The following is a 17,840-nucleotide window of genomic DNA, read 5'->3' on the forward strand; positions in this document are numbered from 1 at the left end:
CCAACTTGAGTATAGGAGGGTCAGTATAAAAGCTTATAAATTTCTTGCAAAACTAAATGTTTCATACGTATATTACCAACCTTAGCTCCGTCGAGCCCGTCCAGTCCAGTTAACCCGGGAGCTCCTTTCTGTCCTTTGAGCCCGGGAGGTCCATCGGGTCCAGTTTTTCCCTGCTTGCCTCTGGGTCCATCGGCACCTTGCTCACCTTTGTAGCCTTTCTGACCCGCCAACCCTGAAAATCCCTGTCATTGCACAGTGGTTAAAGTATATTAGAAGGAATTCAATTATCATTTATTACTTTTCTTGACTTGTTTGCTGATGGGGTAGTTTATCCATGACGGCTATTGGAAGCTAGAATGGTAGATATATTATGCTGGACCTTTGTTTTCAAGTTGTATGTTTTACAGTTAGCATTGATTGGAGCATAGTTGGGTCTGTAATTGGTTGTGGAGAACTGTTATTATAAAATATTAGTGATAATGGTCTTTAGAATCACTGCTACCTCAGCAATAGATATTAAAGCTTAGCCATATTCCAACCTTTATTGCTTGGTTATAAAATCAAATTTTCTCTCAGCACATTCACTGCTGATCAGTGAATGTGCTGAGAGAAAATTTTATTTAAGATTGGCAGCTAAAATATTAAACATTTAAAAGAAAACATTAACAATAAATGTACTAAAAAGTAGAGTAGAAAGGTTGTAAACATGTGCACGAATAATTAACTAACTAATACTAATAATGTGTTTAAAATAAAAATTCAAAATTTGTATATATGTGTTGAATGAATTGAAAGAAAACTGTTGATCTATTGTGAGTAAAGTGGGAGTAAAGGACAGGTAAAAAATGCTCTGCAATTAAAAAATTTTGATAAGGTATAATATATGGTTAAACTATCCTCCAAAATACCCTACCTTGCAACATAACTTAAACAAAGTTAATTTTGGTTTGGAAATTTAAATGGTATAGGTACATTTGGATGCTATAAAAAGTCCTGTTTACAAATTAAAACATTTTTTTTAATTTTGTAAAACTACCTCTAATAATGATTGAGGAAACTAAGAACACAACTTAAAAATTCAATATCAACATAAAAGTTCTTGCATTTTTCCTTTAAGGTAAAAGCTTACCTTTGGAAGGGAACAACACTGTGTTGTAAATTAACTCAACAATTTACATGTTTTAAAAACCAGGTAAACTTACCAGTGGACCTTTCGCTCCCATTTCTCCCTTCGGTCCCCAGTCTCCACGGAAGCCCTTAGGACCTCTAGGTCCCTTGGGTCCCTTGAAGGCGCTGGAGTCAGTCCCTGTTCCTGCCTCTGGATGGTCCCCATTGCTGATCGCTGGAGGTCCTGGGTCCCCTTGTTCACCCGGATCACCCGGTTGTCCCTTCTGACCGGGTTTTGTATCTCCGTCATCTCCTTTTTCACCTCCCCAGCCTGGGTCTCCTTGCGGACCCTGGGATGATAGTTTGTAGTTTATAAATAAATATATGTTTAAAGGAAAGGATATAACGTTGAGTTTCCTACAGTTATTGTAACTATTTTTGTGTACCATACTTTGCACAATCTTTTGTTAAATGTAAAGGAACATTAAAAAGCCTTATGATCAAGTACAGCTGGCTCAAAAACGCAAATATTAAAGTAAACTATAAAAAAAAAAAAGTATAGTAGTACAATAATAAAAGTTACCAAGGTCATGTAGGGACATAACTCCCTAAAAAGCTCAAAATTGTAAAATAACTTATTTTAATATTCAAACAAACTAAGAATCAAATTATTTATTTGTCAAGATGGATACGCCTGTACACCATATATTTGTCTAAATAACGCTCTGTTTGCTTTGGTTGTTGTTATCTACATATGAAATCCAATGTTTTTCCTTTATGCGTTCGACTGATCGTGATGAGATAAGTAAATAAGTACTATACAAAATGAACAGTATTATTAGCCACATTGAGTAATATTTTATGGTTTTAAGGTTCCATCTCCCAGTTGTCAAAGCCAATATTGACAGTTGACATGAATATCTTTGGTTTGGTTTTTGGTTTTCAAAACGTCTCAATTAAATAACTTTATCTCTTGTTTTAATATAGAGTACAGTCAGGGCTGCGTTAAGGGTCAGTGGAGCCCTGGGCAAACCCAAGAGCAGCGCCCCCCTTTTTTCCTAGTGCTGGCAGGTGGTGGTTTGGGGGCTCCCAGTGGGCGCGCCCAAACCACCAGCGCCCCTGGGCATATGCCCAGTCTGCCCGTTTATAAAAGTGGGCCTGAGTACAGTGCATTGCAGAGTTAACTGGCTAAGAAATAAACCAACTGCGTGTGTATTGAATACTGGCTTGGAAATATAGCGTGACCAACTATATTGAAGTAAAAAAATATCAGCTGTGTATGGCATCCAATGCTATTCTTATGAAGAACATTTTACGTTATATCTAAATTTCTGTAAAAATTTTAGGAATTCTACTATTTTTCCTGCCGTCTCGGGATAGAGACCTTTAATTTGAGCCCTCTCCCATCGTTCTACGACATCCCAGTCGCCCACATTTTTGACACAAAGAATCGCCTTACGTAATTAATATATAGATAACTAAACTGCAAGGGAAAAGAAATAAAATATTTGAGAATCACAAGGAATAAAGTCAGACATAAGAAATTATTAATTACATTGGAACGGTTAAATAAAAGCATGGTAATTTACCATATCGCCAGTGGGTCCTGTAGGTCCAATGGATCCTTCCTGTCCTCTGTATCCCGGCGGTCCCTGGAACAGAACAAAAGATTTCAGAAATCGAAGACTTTTGCTGTTTCTGGAAACCCTAAAATTCATTAGGTTAAGTCACATAATCCAGAATCCTCAAGAAAACCTGAGCCAAATAATATTGTTGTAATCAAGGATGATGTCTACTTGTACAAGTTTTATCTTTTCACAAGAGAACTCTGGGAAAATACCCTAACTACATTATATCTACTGAATAGTTACTCATTGATAATGTTAGGGAATATAAAAGGAAGTGGAAATGAGGCTATCTATATTCAAAATATTTTGCTGTTAAGAAATTAAAAATATGCTTTATTAAGTCTTGACTAATGATGATGGCTTGGTACCTAATGATTCCAATTTATGGCTGCTTAAATAAAATTTATTGACTATATTGTTTTTAAATACTAACACGAATGTATTATGCAGTTTATTATAATGTCCCTAATAATATTGGATGGGTAAAATATTAAAATAGACTGTATATGTATTTGACTGCTAATGATGGAAGGTACCAGTAATAATATTTATAATATATAACTGGTGGAGTCAAAATTAATCTAACTTATAGTTCCTTAAATATTGCTAAAACTATAATATAGTTTATAATATATTATATAGTATATTATATAGTAATATATTATATTACTCTAAACTAAGTCTTCTGGGTACGATCATGTCACACAAACAGAAACGTATTGCTAAGTGCTTGAGATGAGTTCCTGTCTGATCATCATCGGACACAGAATACCTAAATTGTAGTGTTAGTGTCTGTGGAGCCTCATATTGATGATGCCATTGTAATTCAAAGTATATAGCTGCTGATGACTCAAATCAAATCTCATCAAAATGATGATTTCTTAAAATTTACATAAAATTGTTAGCATTTTAAACATAGTTAGAATATTATTCTCACCTGAGGTCCCGGTAGTCCAGAATCGCCCCTATCTCCCTTCGCTCCAGGACTGTTGGTGCCTCCTTCTCCAGCTTCTCCAGGAGGACCTTTCCTGCCAGGGTTTCCCGGATCTCCTCTCAGACCCGGAGCACCCGGACCTCCATACACTCCGGGGAGTCCATCTGTCCCATTGCACCCTTCCAGACCCGCGGGTCCCCTGGGACCAGCAGATCCGGGATATCCCTGAAAAATTTGTGAATTATTATAAACATAGGGGTATAAACATAGTATTGTTCATAGGGATGAAACATGTTTTCATTAAATAAATTAACAGAAAATCCAAGTCGTTGATTTGAAATTATTAAAAGGGATAGAGTTTAAATAGCTTACCTTCGAATATTAAAGTCCGAGAGGTAATAGATGCACATGGTAACAAAACATAGAACTAATAAAGAGTGGATTGAAGGGAAATTATTGTTAGATTGTAGAACAAAAATTAAGTAGTGGTATAAAACTTACAGGTATTCCCGGTGATCCTTGAGTTCCTTGAAACCCCACGTCTCCCTAGAGAACATAGAATTATCAGTAATCAATTGGTAAATTAACAAAATACCGTATTCATCCAAAATTCATTCGTATTCAACAAAATATCACATTCATCTATTTTCTTGGCTTCAAATTTTTATATCACATGGGAAGTCCATCGATCTTTTAAATGTAGTATCATTGACTACAGTATCATAGAAAACAGCTGATTGTTTTATCACCTGACACAGAATATTGTCATTAGTTGGTAATTTAGTTGGACCATCTCAACAGATTGCACCATGGTTTTTGGTTTCAAATGTTTACATTACATGGGAAATCTATTCTGTGTACATGATAGGTTGCTTTCCATGGTAAAGAAATTAATTTATAGTGTAAGAATATTAGGAAAATTGACCTATAACAAATTCGGGCTAAGTGGAAACTTAGTAAAATTTATATAAAATTAAAATTTAAAATTTAAATTATTAGTAGATTAAATCATAAGAGTCCTCCAGATAAATTTTAAAGATCTTACTAAAAGTAAATCAAAACGGTCTCATGGTAAGACCTGGACTTGGGACCGATTTACTTTTTCGTTTCGAGGACCCTAGAGGTGACAGCACTATACACTCTAGCAAAAATTGGGGTTGGATTTTAAGGGTAAAATTTTGGGAGTAAAGGGAGGGTCGAAGGCCCACCCCCGGGAAATTTTGGAAAATTTGAACTGAAAACTCTTGTTTTTTAGGAAATCCAAAGACATAAACATTATCATTTTTTGCTATTTAAAACTATAGTATTTTAACTAGATTTATTTTCCAAAGTCTCGGGGGAGGGGCAATCTCCTCTTCCCCCCAATTGGATCCGCCACTGTAAGTACTTACTCGTTAAACTAATCCTATTTAAATAGGGAATAAATAAGACATTTTTAAGGAGATATTCGTACAATCGCCCATTGGATTATCACTGTTAGACCCCACAAGTAGGGAAAAGAAAATGTAAGATTATGTCGAGTTGTGAATAGTTTTTAAAGTCCTGTGTTAAAATAAATGCTGCAACCCAGACTTCAAATGGTACAAAGAGCAATGCTCCCTGAAACTATGAAAGTTGACTGACACAAAGTCAAATCAAGAATGGTTCAAAGTAATCTAACTTCAACAAATTTTGAAAACCTTTGTAACAATGACAACTTATGTAGAGTTAACAAACATGTTACTCACTCTGTATCCCTTCTCTCCTGTTTCCCCGCCCTCTCCCATACGTCCCTTCTCTCCCTTAGGTCCTGGCGGTCCATCCAATCCTATCTCTCCTGGGGGACCCTCCACGCCAGGGAGTCCGTGGATCCCCAGCATCCCTTGCTCTCCCTTGATGCCAGAGCAGTCGCATGTGAATGGGTTGGAACATCCTTTACATGCCTGTGAACAAAGATGAGAAACAATTAATTACTTATAGAGGATTTATTACAAAGACAAATAAATTAAAGTTAATCATTTCTTTGCACTTCTTTAGGGTTTTCTTTCCCTACATTTGATTACTCTCTCTCTTATTTATCTAAAAAAATAAGGAATGGAATGGTTTGCATGGATGATGTATCTGTTAACAGTAGGATCTAACTGAAATTTTTTTAAAGTTTAACATTTGATAATTCAAAAATTTGCGAAGCTCAAGATATTATGTGAAATTAAAAAAAAATGTATCATCTATAGTATATTTCATCGATAAGGCCTAAAGTGACTCTTTTCGACACAAGATCAAAGGTGCCAAAATCAGCGAGGGTTAAAAGACACTTTTTGCCCTTGTGATGAACTATATTTTTGTCATATTGCACCATTATTTGAACAAACTACTGTATGTTACAAAAATAAAATAGTTTTCTTTTGAAAATAACCTATCAAAACTAATTCTAACTTGTTTAAAATATAATTTGTTAAATATATATTGTTTGATCAAGGTGGGGAACGATTTTGGATACACCAATTGTCGTCTTTTTGTCTTTGGAAAATATCAATGGATGGAGTTTCAAGGTTTTATATTATTTTGTAAAAGAAGTCAAGTTGTTGTTAAAGGGAGTTAATATCATTCCCATTAATAAAACCTTTAAAAAGCCCAGTAGCTAAAATTGAAGTAAATGCAGCAGGAGCAATGAATATTCTGACAGGGCAACAACAGAAATAGGGATTAGACAGCAGCGGCGGCATTATAGGTAGCAGCAGTGGCGAAAGTAGAGGCATAAACAGCGGCGGAAATGGAGGCATCATCAGCGGCGGAAGTAGTCATCAGCAGGGGTAGTAGGGGAAGTAGAGGCATAAGCAGCTGCAGAAATTTTATTTAGTGTTGCCTTGCAGAGGCATCATTCATAAGCGGCGGAAGTATAGACGCATAAAGCAGCTCCAGACGTGGAAGCATCAGCAGCGGCGGAAATGGAGGCATCATCAGCGGCGGAAGTAGTCATCAGCAGAGGCGGAAGTAGACGCACAAAGCAGCTGCAGTGCTGCAGACATGGAAGCATCAGCAGCGTCTCAGTGGCGGAAGTAGAGGCAGCAGCAGCGTCTCAGCGGCGGAAGTAGAGGCATCATCAGCGTCTCAGCGGCGGAAGTAGAGGCATCATCAGCGTCTCAGCGGCGGAAGTAGAGGCATCATCAGCGTCTCAGCGGCGGAAGTAGAGGCATCATCAGCGTCTCAGCGGCGGAAGTAGAGGCAGCAGCAGCGGCGGAACGACCCTCGATATCGCATCTGCGGGTTATCTTCAGAGTTTTATTTGGGTTGCGGGAGCGTTGACCTCGTAGCCACGATTGTTATACAACGCGATCAACTGTTCTCATTTCAATAATGACTTTCTGCGAACATCCATAAATCAACAATAATTATAAGAGACATTCGAACTCTGATAAGAAATTACGAGTTCTTGCCTTTTCCTAGCAAAAGGCTTTTCACTTCGAGTATTCAGGATATAAATGACTACTTAAAACTACGTTAAGTGGATATAGGGAGTGTGCGGCTGGTCTCTTAGACGGTTAGAATCCTGCTTCAAGTATTGAAGCCTGGATTTACATTCTTAATGACAATGTATACAACTTCGCGACCCGGTGCTGTATGGTAGTTCCATCTGTCTGCTTTCAATAAGATATCAGGTCTCCCAGTCGAGGAGAGATGTGTCTGTATTCGATGTCTGAACCCAAGAGAGGATTCAACAATAAGCTACACCATATTGTAAGTAGATATACACATCTTCAAGATAATAAAATATAATAAATAATTTAACAAAAATAAATATAAAAATAAAGATAATACGTAACAAAAATCGTTTGCAACAACCCCTCAAATTATTGCAGATTAAATAGCATTACACCTGAGGTAAATCAATCAGCATATGATGGACCTTGCTCTAGTGTAAGGAATTGAAAAGTATCAAAGCTATGAGTCACCACTTGGTCACATAATTGGCCCATTAATGTCGCTCATGCAGCCAATTGCGATTGTCGGCTCTTCTCTGTTGCAAGCGATTCCATTCTGGCTGGCGTGATGCCAAAGAAAGCTAACTTCCAGTTGCAGGAAACAATACGCCCGCTTTATGTGATTATGAATATAGTGTCGAAGTAATACATTGTTATTCAAATTGGAGTTGGGCGGAGCAATCTTGAAATTTTAGTCATAAACATTGGCATGGTATAATTGACGTGCTTCTTGTTGTTGAAACATCTACTAAACGCTTACGAATAACAGATTTACGATTTACTTATAAAGCAACTATGCACAGTTTTCGAAATTCCCAGGATTTATAGATCCTTATCATAATAACCCATTTGGTTCGTCGTGACCACCGGTACAATAGTAGCAAATTGTTACAAGATACGTTGCGAACAGAAATCAAACTGTAACTGTGATCATAATGAAAATGTTCCAATACTTTCAATCCTATCACCGAACTAAAATAATGTTTTCACCCTCTCGAGTTTTTTACCGATTCTTGTTAATCTCAACAATAAAACTATCCATAAACTTTCCTCGTATTACATGGTAACAAACACTGAAGAAAACGCAATCTAATCATCAAACCTACAGTTTAAGTCCTCATTGAGAACAATAGCCTATAAAGCAACCGCCATGTTACAGATTCGCGTGAAAAGCCTCTCCTCATAAAATGGCAGATATACAGAGAGCATTGTGCATAGAGTAAGACGGCAGAGTGTGTTTACATAGAGTATGGAGGACGATGACCGCAGATATCAGCTGCTGGGAGCGGCTCCCGCCACTTTCGACACCGCGAAATGCAAATGGAACCTGGAGTACATGATAAATAGCTTCTCAGTGCTGGACGTGTTTTCCTAAAAATGTTCTGATTTGAGCTCTTTTACATTCTGATGTGTGTTGTAAAAGTATGATGAGTTAATTTTATTACAGTAGGAAAGGTGTGAAACGTTTCTTATGTGATTATATTGGCGATCCGGTAATTAGCCCATAACACTTTGGAACAAAAAGATGTTGAGATGAACAACCTACAGAGTGCGAAGATGTCAATTGGTTTCTGCCAAAATCGCCAATTTTTTTACAAAATAAAATATAAAGGATGTGCTTTATATACTACTACTACTAACTATCCTTTACAGCTTTACAAGCCACAGCATATTTATGTCAAGTCAAATGTCATAGTCCCGTTACTAAAGCCCAAAGAAGGAAATCGAATGTTTACTGTAGCGCACTTTTTGAGTAACTAATTAAAACTATTTTGTTCTATTGCGATTGAATAAAAATTGGCATCAGCTGGTTCATACAGATAGAATGTTTACTTCAGTATTCGAATGTCAGCTGTCAATCAGAGTCCTTCTCCGATCCGTATAGTAAAAGTTATTCCAAGGCACTTGAGCGTTTCTTAAGAATCAACGTTAATGCTAACTTTACAGTGTAATGTTGTAGGACGAAACCTAGCCCATCATTGGTAGGTTGGTACGCCTGCTTTGTCACCATGGTTGGTTGGCAACACTGCCATCACCCACTGAGACTAATCCTAATGGCAATTTTAATGGACGCCTACAAAACGATTTCTTTTATTTGCTGGGGCCTGCATTGCTTTGTCATTTGCTGTACGTCCAGCTCTAGCAGCCGCCCGGCCCGGCACTGACAAACTGTGTGTAGCCTTTGTTTGCCACTAGCCCTTCATCGGTGTCTTTCACTTTAAAACACGGACTTTTTGACTCTTTGATCGGTTCGGATGTTGAAACTTTAGAAAATTAGACAAACAATGTTTTTTATATATTAATTCAAAGGGTTTTGCGGGGGAGGTGTGAGATCAAAATAATGTTCAATTGGTTCCTATAAAGATGCACGTGAAATACTGTTCCCCATAAAGCTGCCGGACGGTGAGATCACATATTTTTTATGTACTAAACAAACACACCCGGAGGAAAGCTCCGTGGTTATCATTGGTGGGGGGGGGGGCTAGATTAATCAATAAAATTAACTAACAAAACTATACAAATAATTGTGTATTTAATATTTCGAACAATATTGATTTGACTTTCTTTACATTGATACATTTTTTCTCAGTCGGTTAGTTTGCTGTGTATGAAGGCCACAATAATTTAGGCTATTATTTAGGCCAAACTATTTCAAAAGTTATAACAAATTCAAAACAAAACATTGCGAGCACCTATGTTCGAGGAATCTGGGATTTTTACAAATGTCCGTAGCAGAAAGAATAATGAGGTTAACTTCGTATTATACAAATAAATTAAAACTAACTAAGTGGTCAACTCATTTAGCCGTGTGGTAGAAAACAATTAATAACTTTATTAAAATGTTAACAAAGTAACAAGCAATGGAGACATCCAAAAGCTCACCCGCGGGGCATAGCCCTGTTAGGGGGTTTTTAGGGTAGGAACAGACCTATGTTTAGCTGGGTTAATGATGTACTTTCGTTTAAAATTAAAACCTTAGCGCGGTCGGTTGTTCTGTTGCGTTCACATACAGAAACGAGAAACCACCTCTTCAATCTAAAACTGAAGATTGCATCATAGATCGATAACTATACTGTAACCTGTGATGATGCGTCAACCACCAAACTTGTCATCGCCGGAGGAGACTATTACGCAATATATTATTAATACTACGGAGGGATCGGTCCGAAGACAAGACCTTAGGGTGGGGCTGTAAGAAAGATCAATTTCCAACACTACAATTATTGTACACGCTCACTCACTGCACTCAACTTTATAATAATCAATCCACGAAATAGTTGCACTTAAAAATATCATCAGTATAAAATACTCATGCATACAATACTTATTTATCCTTGTTTTTGGGATGTTGCTGAAAACTTTACCCTTTTATTTCAAAGAACAATCACAATGACCCGTAGTGTACGATGATGTTGCACAATAATGCATATAACAGACGGAGCGGTGATGATAAATCAAGGAGGCCGGGGCTGGTGACCAGCTGTGCGAGTTCCCAGCTGATCGTGACGTCACTGATGGCTCATGGCACAAAAACACTAAACACTACAGCCAGATTGCCGCCAGTTCTCAGTTCTCACTTCACCAAGCTGTGGGTGTTCTGAGTGGGTGATATTGAAGCAAATGATTGCTATTACTGGATTGAAAAATATGAATGATATTAACACGTTCAATGGGAACAAAATCTGAGATTTTTATTTAGGCAAAATAGAAACTAATGGCTGTTGATTTTGCATAAAGGTACTTCAAAAGCCCCAACCGAACATGTCCGCTGAACACTTTTCGCGAACTTAAAAAACGGACGAACATTCCACAATTAGTCCGTCGGACATTTTTAGTAGCTCACGGACTGTTCGCTTAAGAGATCTGGACATTTTGATTAGTTGGTGATCAGTTAATAACAATAGCATGACTTGGACAAAAAAAAAAGAAAATCTGCACACTCAGCACATACACGCCATCATGAGACAAATTTGGAAATTCAATCACTAGAATATGAGAAGTTCAAACAGAAGGGCATTGGCAGCAACATTAGGAGTGGTCCGTTTTGCAAAGTGAGGAGCGAAGGCCTTGATCAGCCTCAGGGATCGCGACACGAACACGACACAACACGCGGCGTGTGAGCACGCACACACACACACACACGTGTGGACAACACCTTACTCTACACGGAGACGTCTGTTGGGTCAGATTCCTCCAGCCTAGTGTAGAGATATCCGACATCATGTCTGTCCCATTAACAGCATTGGAATACCCAACATCCTTGTACCTTGAACGTTCCATAGACTCCTTGCAAGTGTGGGGCCATTAAATGAGATGGTTAATGACGATGGGTGAACATGGAAAACTAAATGTTGAAATTTCCACTATTTTAGCATAAATAAGTCTAGATTTTCTGAGCAATCAATAATGATGTTTTTATTTCATTGTAATCTTCGAAAAGAGTGGAAACGGAATTATTAGATTTCCCTCGTCTGCAAAGAAATCCCGTTCTTTTTAAGGTTTGAGAACGAATAGTAGAAATGTGTTCGTAGCAGGTTAAAGAAAGCAATAAGTTATGCAAAATTATGATGATCAACTCCTCACTAAAGTTACATTCAAAAAGCGGAACTAAATTAAATTGCAGTGAGTCGACACAGATTTTAGTAAAGAAAGATCAAGAAAAAGACAAAGGAAATTTTCTTGATTCGAACCTCGTTCTTGCTGAATTTAATAAGGATTACTTTGGTATGATTAGTTTATCTGTCAAGTATTAACACCAAACCCGGATTGGACGAGAGTAATCTATCTACTTCTAAAACCACTGAACATAACACAAGTTTGAACGATTAGCAAAATTATCTGAATTTCTCCTGCAAGGTTTTTCTGCAGTTCAGTCGATTCTTTTACAAGCATTATGCTACATAATCAACCGTTTTTATGACTAAGAACCGATTAAGGTATTAGAATTATTACCTCACGTCTTTATATTGAAGCAGTTCTCTCACTACAAGTAACTCTAGCCTGGATGAAATCGTGGCAAAAGGAAAAGTATGTTGTGCACAGTGGTTCATTTGTCAACAGAATAAATTGTATCAGCAAACCATAGATCATGCTGGCAGTAGACAGCCTGAGTTGCAGTGTGCAAGTAGAGATATGCAGTCGGGTAAGACAGTAAACTGGGTCCTGGTCAGTGATCATCCGTCTGCGGGGTAAAGGTAAGATTAAGATCAACGAGATAAGATCAAGAGTTGTGTCGTGGTTCAGATATAGAGTGTCAGAGAAAATCTTGTACGCGGTCTCTTGTTTGGACCCCCGCATAACGTTTTTAGTGCCGTCTGAACAAGTTTTATAACTTTTTTTATTTAGAAAAAGTTTACGATTGCTACTTGGACATTATGAAGCAAGCTAAAAGTCTAGACGTTATAAACAATTTTGGCTGTAGACGATATTGACTGCTACTTAGAAATTTAAAAAACTCTTTAAATTAGTTTCAGGCATTATGAACACTTACAAAGAATATTTGCTTGCTTCTTGAAATGCCCCTATTTAAAACGACCAACGGAATCATCAAGAAAGATATTTAACCAGTAAAAAAAAAAAAAACATCCATGGTTGAATTATGCTACTATGGATCCTTTTGACATAGTACAGGTAATATTAGGCAGCATACAGGTAAAACTATGATCGTTCTGCTAATCCACCATGAAATAGATTTTTTTGTTACTTTTACGTCTTCTAAACTAGAGGCACACAGTAGAGGGTGGCATGGTTATGAATTATGATGTCCAGTTTGACCCCTGACTTAGATGTCATTGATCAAGAACATTCTATTGATCATTCGATTGATCAAAGCGACAAAGCGTTGACCTAAGTCAAGAATTTGAGGAAGATCAAAAGTGATAAATTGACTCCATTATCAACATCTCAGAAAGATCTAAACTACTGCTTCATGATTGGTGATGAAAAGGAGTTTTTTCTTTTAAATATTGGAATTTGATTCAAACAAGTTTAATTCAGGGGGACATTGGAATGAGTGTAATAAATAATCGAGCGGAGCTCTTATACATCGACTGTTATGCATTTCGTAATACGCAAACTCTTCCTAGACGGCTGAAGCAATCGTTTTCAATTTTTGCATGGTGATAAAGACCATATCAATGAGTGCCAACTCCCAGGAATCTATACGGCGTTAACATACTCCCAGGAATCTGCCCCACGGGCCCTCACATTTTCAATGTAATCCTTGACTTTTGAATGAAGTAGATCAAGCAATAGCTGATAGCATTATTCCACAGATATTATAACAGAAACGGTAGGTCTATGTATCATAAATAATATAATCAAATGACGACGCTAGCCTGAATCGTATACTAATAGCCTTAACATCTTGTTTTGACGTTTATTGACAGTTCCATTTTGAATAATAAAACAAACATGTTTGCTTTGAGTTTCTCCCAATAAATTAACAGTAAGTTGAAGTTGTTTTTAAATGTTTACCAGGAATAAACACACATTCAGATTTACAGAAACACCACTTCTTCATAATATAATGAATCACTATATGAACTTAAAAAGGAAGGTTACTTTTTTCAAAATCGCAAATAAGGTGTTAATAAAATAAAAATGTGTAAATAAAAGTAAAACACGTAAATATTAATTAATTGATAACAAAATTAAAGAACGACATTTTCGTACAAACGGACAGGCACAAGACTGTGGTGCATGTTTATTGAGACGATCCTTACTTGTTACCCAACCGCCTCAAACTCTCCCCATATAAACATCACCAAGTTTTGATGTAGATGCAGTAAAAGGTCACATGGTTTTGATGCACAGTCTCCGCATAACACAGTCCCAGTGCTTCAGTATATAGCATATTGTTCAAGATTTATTTAGTGAACAATCGTATTTCAAATTACAACCTACTTAGATTGACATTGAATACAACAAGTAGACCTTACATTGTATTTTTAATTTAAATTGGGAGAATGTTACATATTATGTGTGTTTAAGTTTGGGTGCGCTTAATCTTAATCATTTACGTTTGAGTGCGCCTACTTGATTTTTCTCTTTAAGCTGTGCTTCCTAATCATTCTTATCACAATATAAAAAATTGCATGTCCTGTGGGAATGGAACATTGGAAAATCCAACCTAAAATAAAGAGACATTTAGTCGATATCACCGCACACCTATAACTTATACTTACCCTACACACACACATTACACTTACCTACACATTATTATTCATTATACTTTACCTACAGTAAACATATATCAAAACAGGCCTCAGAATTTACGACAAGAATGTACTTGCAATATTTTGAGTCAAAAAAATCATTAACATTAACATTAACATTGAATCATTAACGTATAATCTATCTATACGAAACACATGCTGTCCTAAAAGTACAAAATAACTCCACCGCAGCAAACATACAGACTAAGTGAATTTCTATTTGCCTGATTTTTGTTTAACGAGTATAGGTTTGCTGCTATAGGTAGGGTAATAGAGTGTGTTTTAGTAAAATATAGCTTAGTACAAAATAAAGAACTTTGCCAATTTCTTGGGTATATTTTACCAAGTCGTATGAATTTGTAAATGAGATCCCAGAGGAATTAACTAGTGCTAGAGACACATGCTAGGAATGCCGTGGAGCACATGGAGCTCACGACACGAACATGACCCACCTGAGGAACATTGTATTCAAATGTCGCCACTAGTTGGGAATTGGCACTGTTATGTCCTTAGCAAGGCGACATTGTAGCTGAGACAAATAAATGAGGATGTTAACCACGTATTTTTGAACGGAACGCACTTATATTTTAGGAATCGTGTGATAAAAATTAAACCTCGGTTTTGAGAAAGTTATCGATTTTTCATTGCCGGATTGTCGTTGTACAAAATCTCTAGCAATATGTGTATAGTTGGAGGTTAGGTACACTTGTAGCTGAAAAGCTGAGTAGTTATAGCACTCACCTAGCATAAAATGGTTACTAGTAGTTTGGTCGTTTGAAGGTTACCTCCCGCTATCTCCGCGTCCCGCCACCTCCGTATACCGCTACCTCCGAATTTCAGAGTGACCCCTATAATCCTCGGTTACTTCCTGCGTTAAGACTTTCCGTCCAAACCTAACCTAACCTAACTTAACCTAACCTAACCTAACCTAGTCTGACCTAACCTAACCTAACCCACGGGTTAAATTTTCATTAAATCTTCCATCCACGGGGCCGTGGATGCAATTACAGCTACCAACGCAGGCAGTGACGGGATTATAAGGGTCACTCAAGAATTCGGAGGTGGCGGGACAGATTTGGGTTCGGAGGTGGCGGAACGTGGAGATAGTGGGAGCACACGCGTTTGAAGACAGAGACAAAGCTGGTTTACAACTGCACCTAGCTGTTTTCACACATTAAACTTTAAATGGGTTCAGAGTAATAAATCTGAATCAGCAAAACTACTAACGAAATTTAACTTTTCCCACACTCATTTCCATTCACATTATTTGTGCATACATCATAGTTGCGTCCCAATCTTGTACTAGTGATATAGTAATATTCAACTCAAAGATCTCCAAAACACTCCTTAACGAGTGACGTCGCCAAACCGCACTATTTACGAGAACAGATTAGCGGCTTCAACTGACTCATTAACAATGGCCAATAAAAGCGAGTCTAACTTAACAATCAGCATTGAATGGCAGCTCCGCCTTTCATTCTACTCCCTACACCTTACTATTCTATCATACGATAGAAGACACCGCTATCGTAAATCTAGACGATGATTTGTCGTAAGAATCGTAAAATCATTAGATTTGTATGTGTGAGAAGCAGAAGACTTCTGAAACCATTGTAAGCTCAGTATCTTTTTAAGTGTACACGAAAAGTGTTTGTGACGCAAGCGCTGAGACTAAATGTTTATTTATTTTTTCAGGGAGAGATTTTACGATTTGTTTTTTACTTTTTGAGAATAACGTAACTTATTTACGTTTGAAATGACAGAAAAAAATTAAAGAACACAGGACCCTCTATAGTACAGTTGAACCTCGTTTGTACGAACCTCGATAAAACGAATTCCTCGATAAGACGATTTTTTTAAATGCCCTTGACGCTTTCATATAGGTCAATGCTAAAAACGCCTCTATACAACGTAGTAATTAAGTTAAAAACCTCCATAAGACGAATTTGTTTGTGACATTGGCTAGGACTGATTAACCTCTATACAACGAATATTCTTAGCACAAAACCTCTACAAGACGAACGTGACCTCTATAGACGAATTTATCATAATCTTAACCTTCATAGTACGTAGTTTTCAAAACAAATAGAAGTTTGTCTCAACATGAAACCCCCACCCATCCCTCCTCTTTCCTCAGTCATTGTTTGGAAAAACCTTGGAGCGAGGAGAAACCTCTCAGCATTAAACCTCGATAAAACGACCCTCTTTATTAAGAATACCTCTATAGTAAGAAATTCTCCCGTACCCCTTGAAATTCGTCTTATAGAGGTTCAACTGTACTCTCTATAGTGCAGGAGCACACCAACCGTTGTTATGTCATATATTAATACCCTTCAACGCCTTATAGATTCACCCTAAGTTTGTAAGTAAACTGAGAAGGAAATTAAAACTACAATCTTAACTTTAGGAACGAAATTGACAGTGAGTCTTGATACATTAGCTATGACGTGATTATAGTCACTTGATCAGTGCACTTGTAAAACCGCTTGAATTTGACATAGCACTTGACAGCTTCACTGTTAGCAATCACTTGAAGTTCCTATCTCAATGAGAATTAACAAAGACAGTAAGTGTTGTTAGGAATGCTAAGTGTAAACATAGATGTGTCAATATATGTTGAGTTCTTTCATACACAATATTTTTTCACCATTCCATTATAAACTAAATGGTGTGATAGCACAAAATAAATAGAGATTTTTAAGACCTCAAATAAACTTTTTGTCGAAATTTGTACAGTAGCCGGATATAATGAAAACACCAGCACTCTACTGATATACGAAACTGACAGGTTCAAATGTGAGGTTAATAATATAATCTCTTGAATCCCCGAGTAGAGGATGAATGGACCATAAACATTGCTAGGTAGGTAGACTGGTCCAGAACTGAAGATCCGTGGGCTGGTCTGTAGTTCCGTCGTCCCTGGGACTGGTCCGTGTTGGAAGGAACGACAAAATTGAAACAGTTTGTAGGCTAAAGTTAACGATGAGAAAAGTTCGCATGTATCAAACGTGAAATGAACCACATGTACAGTAGAAGTTCAAGAGTGCTAAAAACATAAGAAAATAGTATGTAGGTAGAAGGTATTTTAATTTAAGGTAGCCTCCTCGTCAAAATTTTTATTGATACCAATTTTGCAAAAAAATCATGTGATTAAATTCTAGTCACCCGGTAAGGGGTCAACGTAGCACTGCAAGAAGCCAATTAAGTTTTGATTGGTAGTTCATTAAACCTCTAGGCAAGCCAGATGAGTCATGCTGTATAATGGACAAGTATGTTTAATAGCAGATGCCGTATACTGGTAAGAAACTCATCGTTGGTGTAATTTATGACATTCAGCTCCAGTGGAACAAGCCTTAAATTTTGTTGAAACGATTATTATGGTTGTAATTTTTACAATGTGGAAAAGCGTCTCCGACACTCCGGTTCCGAGCTCTCTGAACGAAAATATTTGCGGGGATAAAAGGGTTCAACATATTGAATCGATAAACATAGT

The 17,840-nt window shown here is 37.2% G+C and overlaps 1 protein-coding gene across 1 annotated transcript in view; it reads right to left on the reverse strand.

The window, feature by feature from the left end:
* The window catches only part of LOC128999832 (collagen alpha-1(IV) chain-like), a 106,655-nt gene that overhangs the window by 31,299 nt on the left and 57,516 nt on the right, over positions 1-17,840 (reverse strand). Inside the window, exons 2-7 of the mRNA XM_054426534.1 lie at positions 5,397-5,591; positions 4,171-4,215; positions 3,673-3,894; positions 2,697-2,759; positions 1,203-1,457; positions 81-242 (exon numbers count right to left, since the gene is read on the reverse strand). Coding sequence (XP_054282509.1) covers positions 81-242; positions 1,203-1,457; positions 2,697-2,759; positions 3,673-3,894; positions 4,171-4,215; positions 5,397-5,591 — 942 coding nt within the window. The remainder of the gene's footprint in view (positions 1-80; positions 243-1,202; positions 1,458-2,696; positions 2,760-3,672; positions 3,895-4,170; positions 4,216-5,396; positions 5,592-17,840) is intronic.

The sequence above is a fragment of the Macrosteles quadrilineatus genome, unplaced genomic scaffold, assembly GCF_028750875.1.
Source record: "Macrosteles quadrilineatus isolate MER2022 unplaced genomic scaffold, UCM_ALF_1.0 Scaffold_8__2_contigs__length_117827958, whole genome shotgun sequence".
Taxonomy (NCBI): Eukaryota; Metazoa; Arthropoda; class Insecta; order Hemiptera; family Cicadellidae; genus Macrosteles; species Macrosteles quadrilineatus.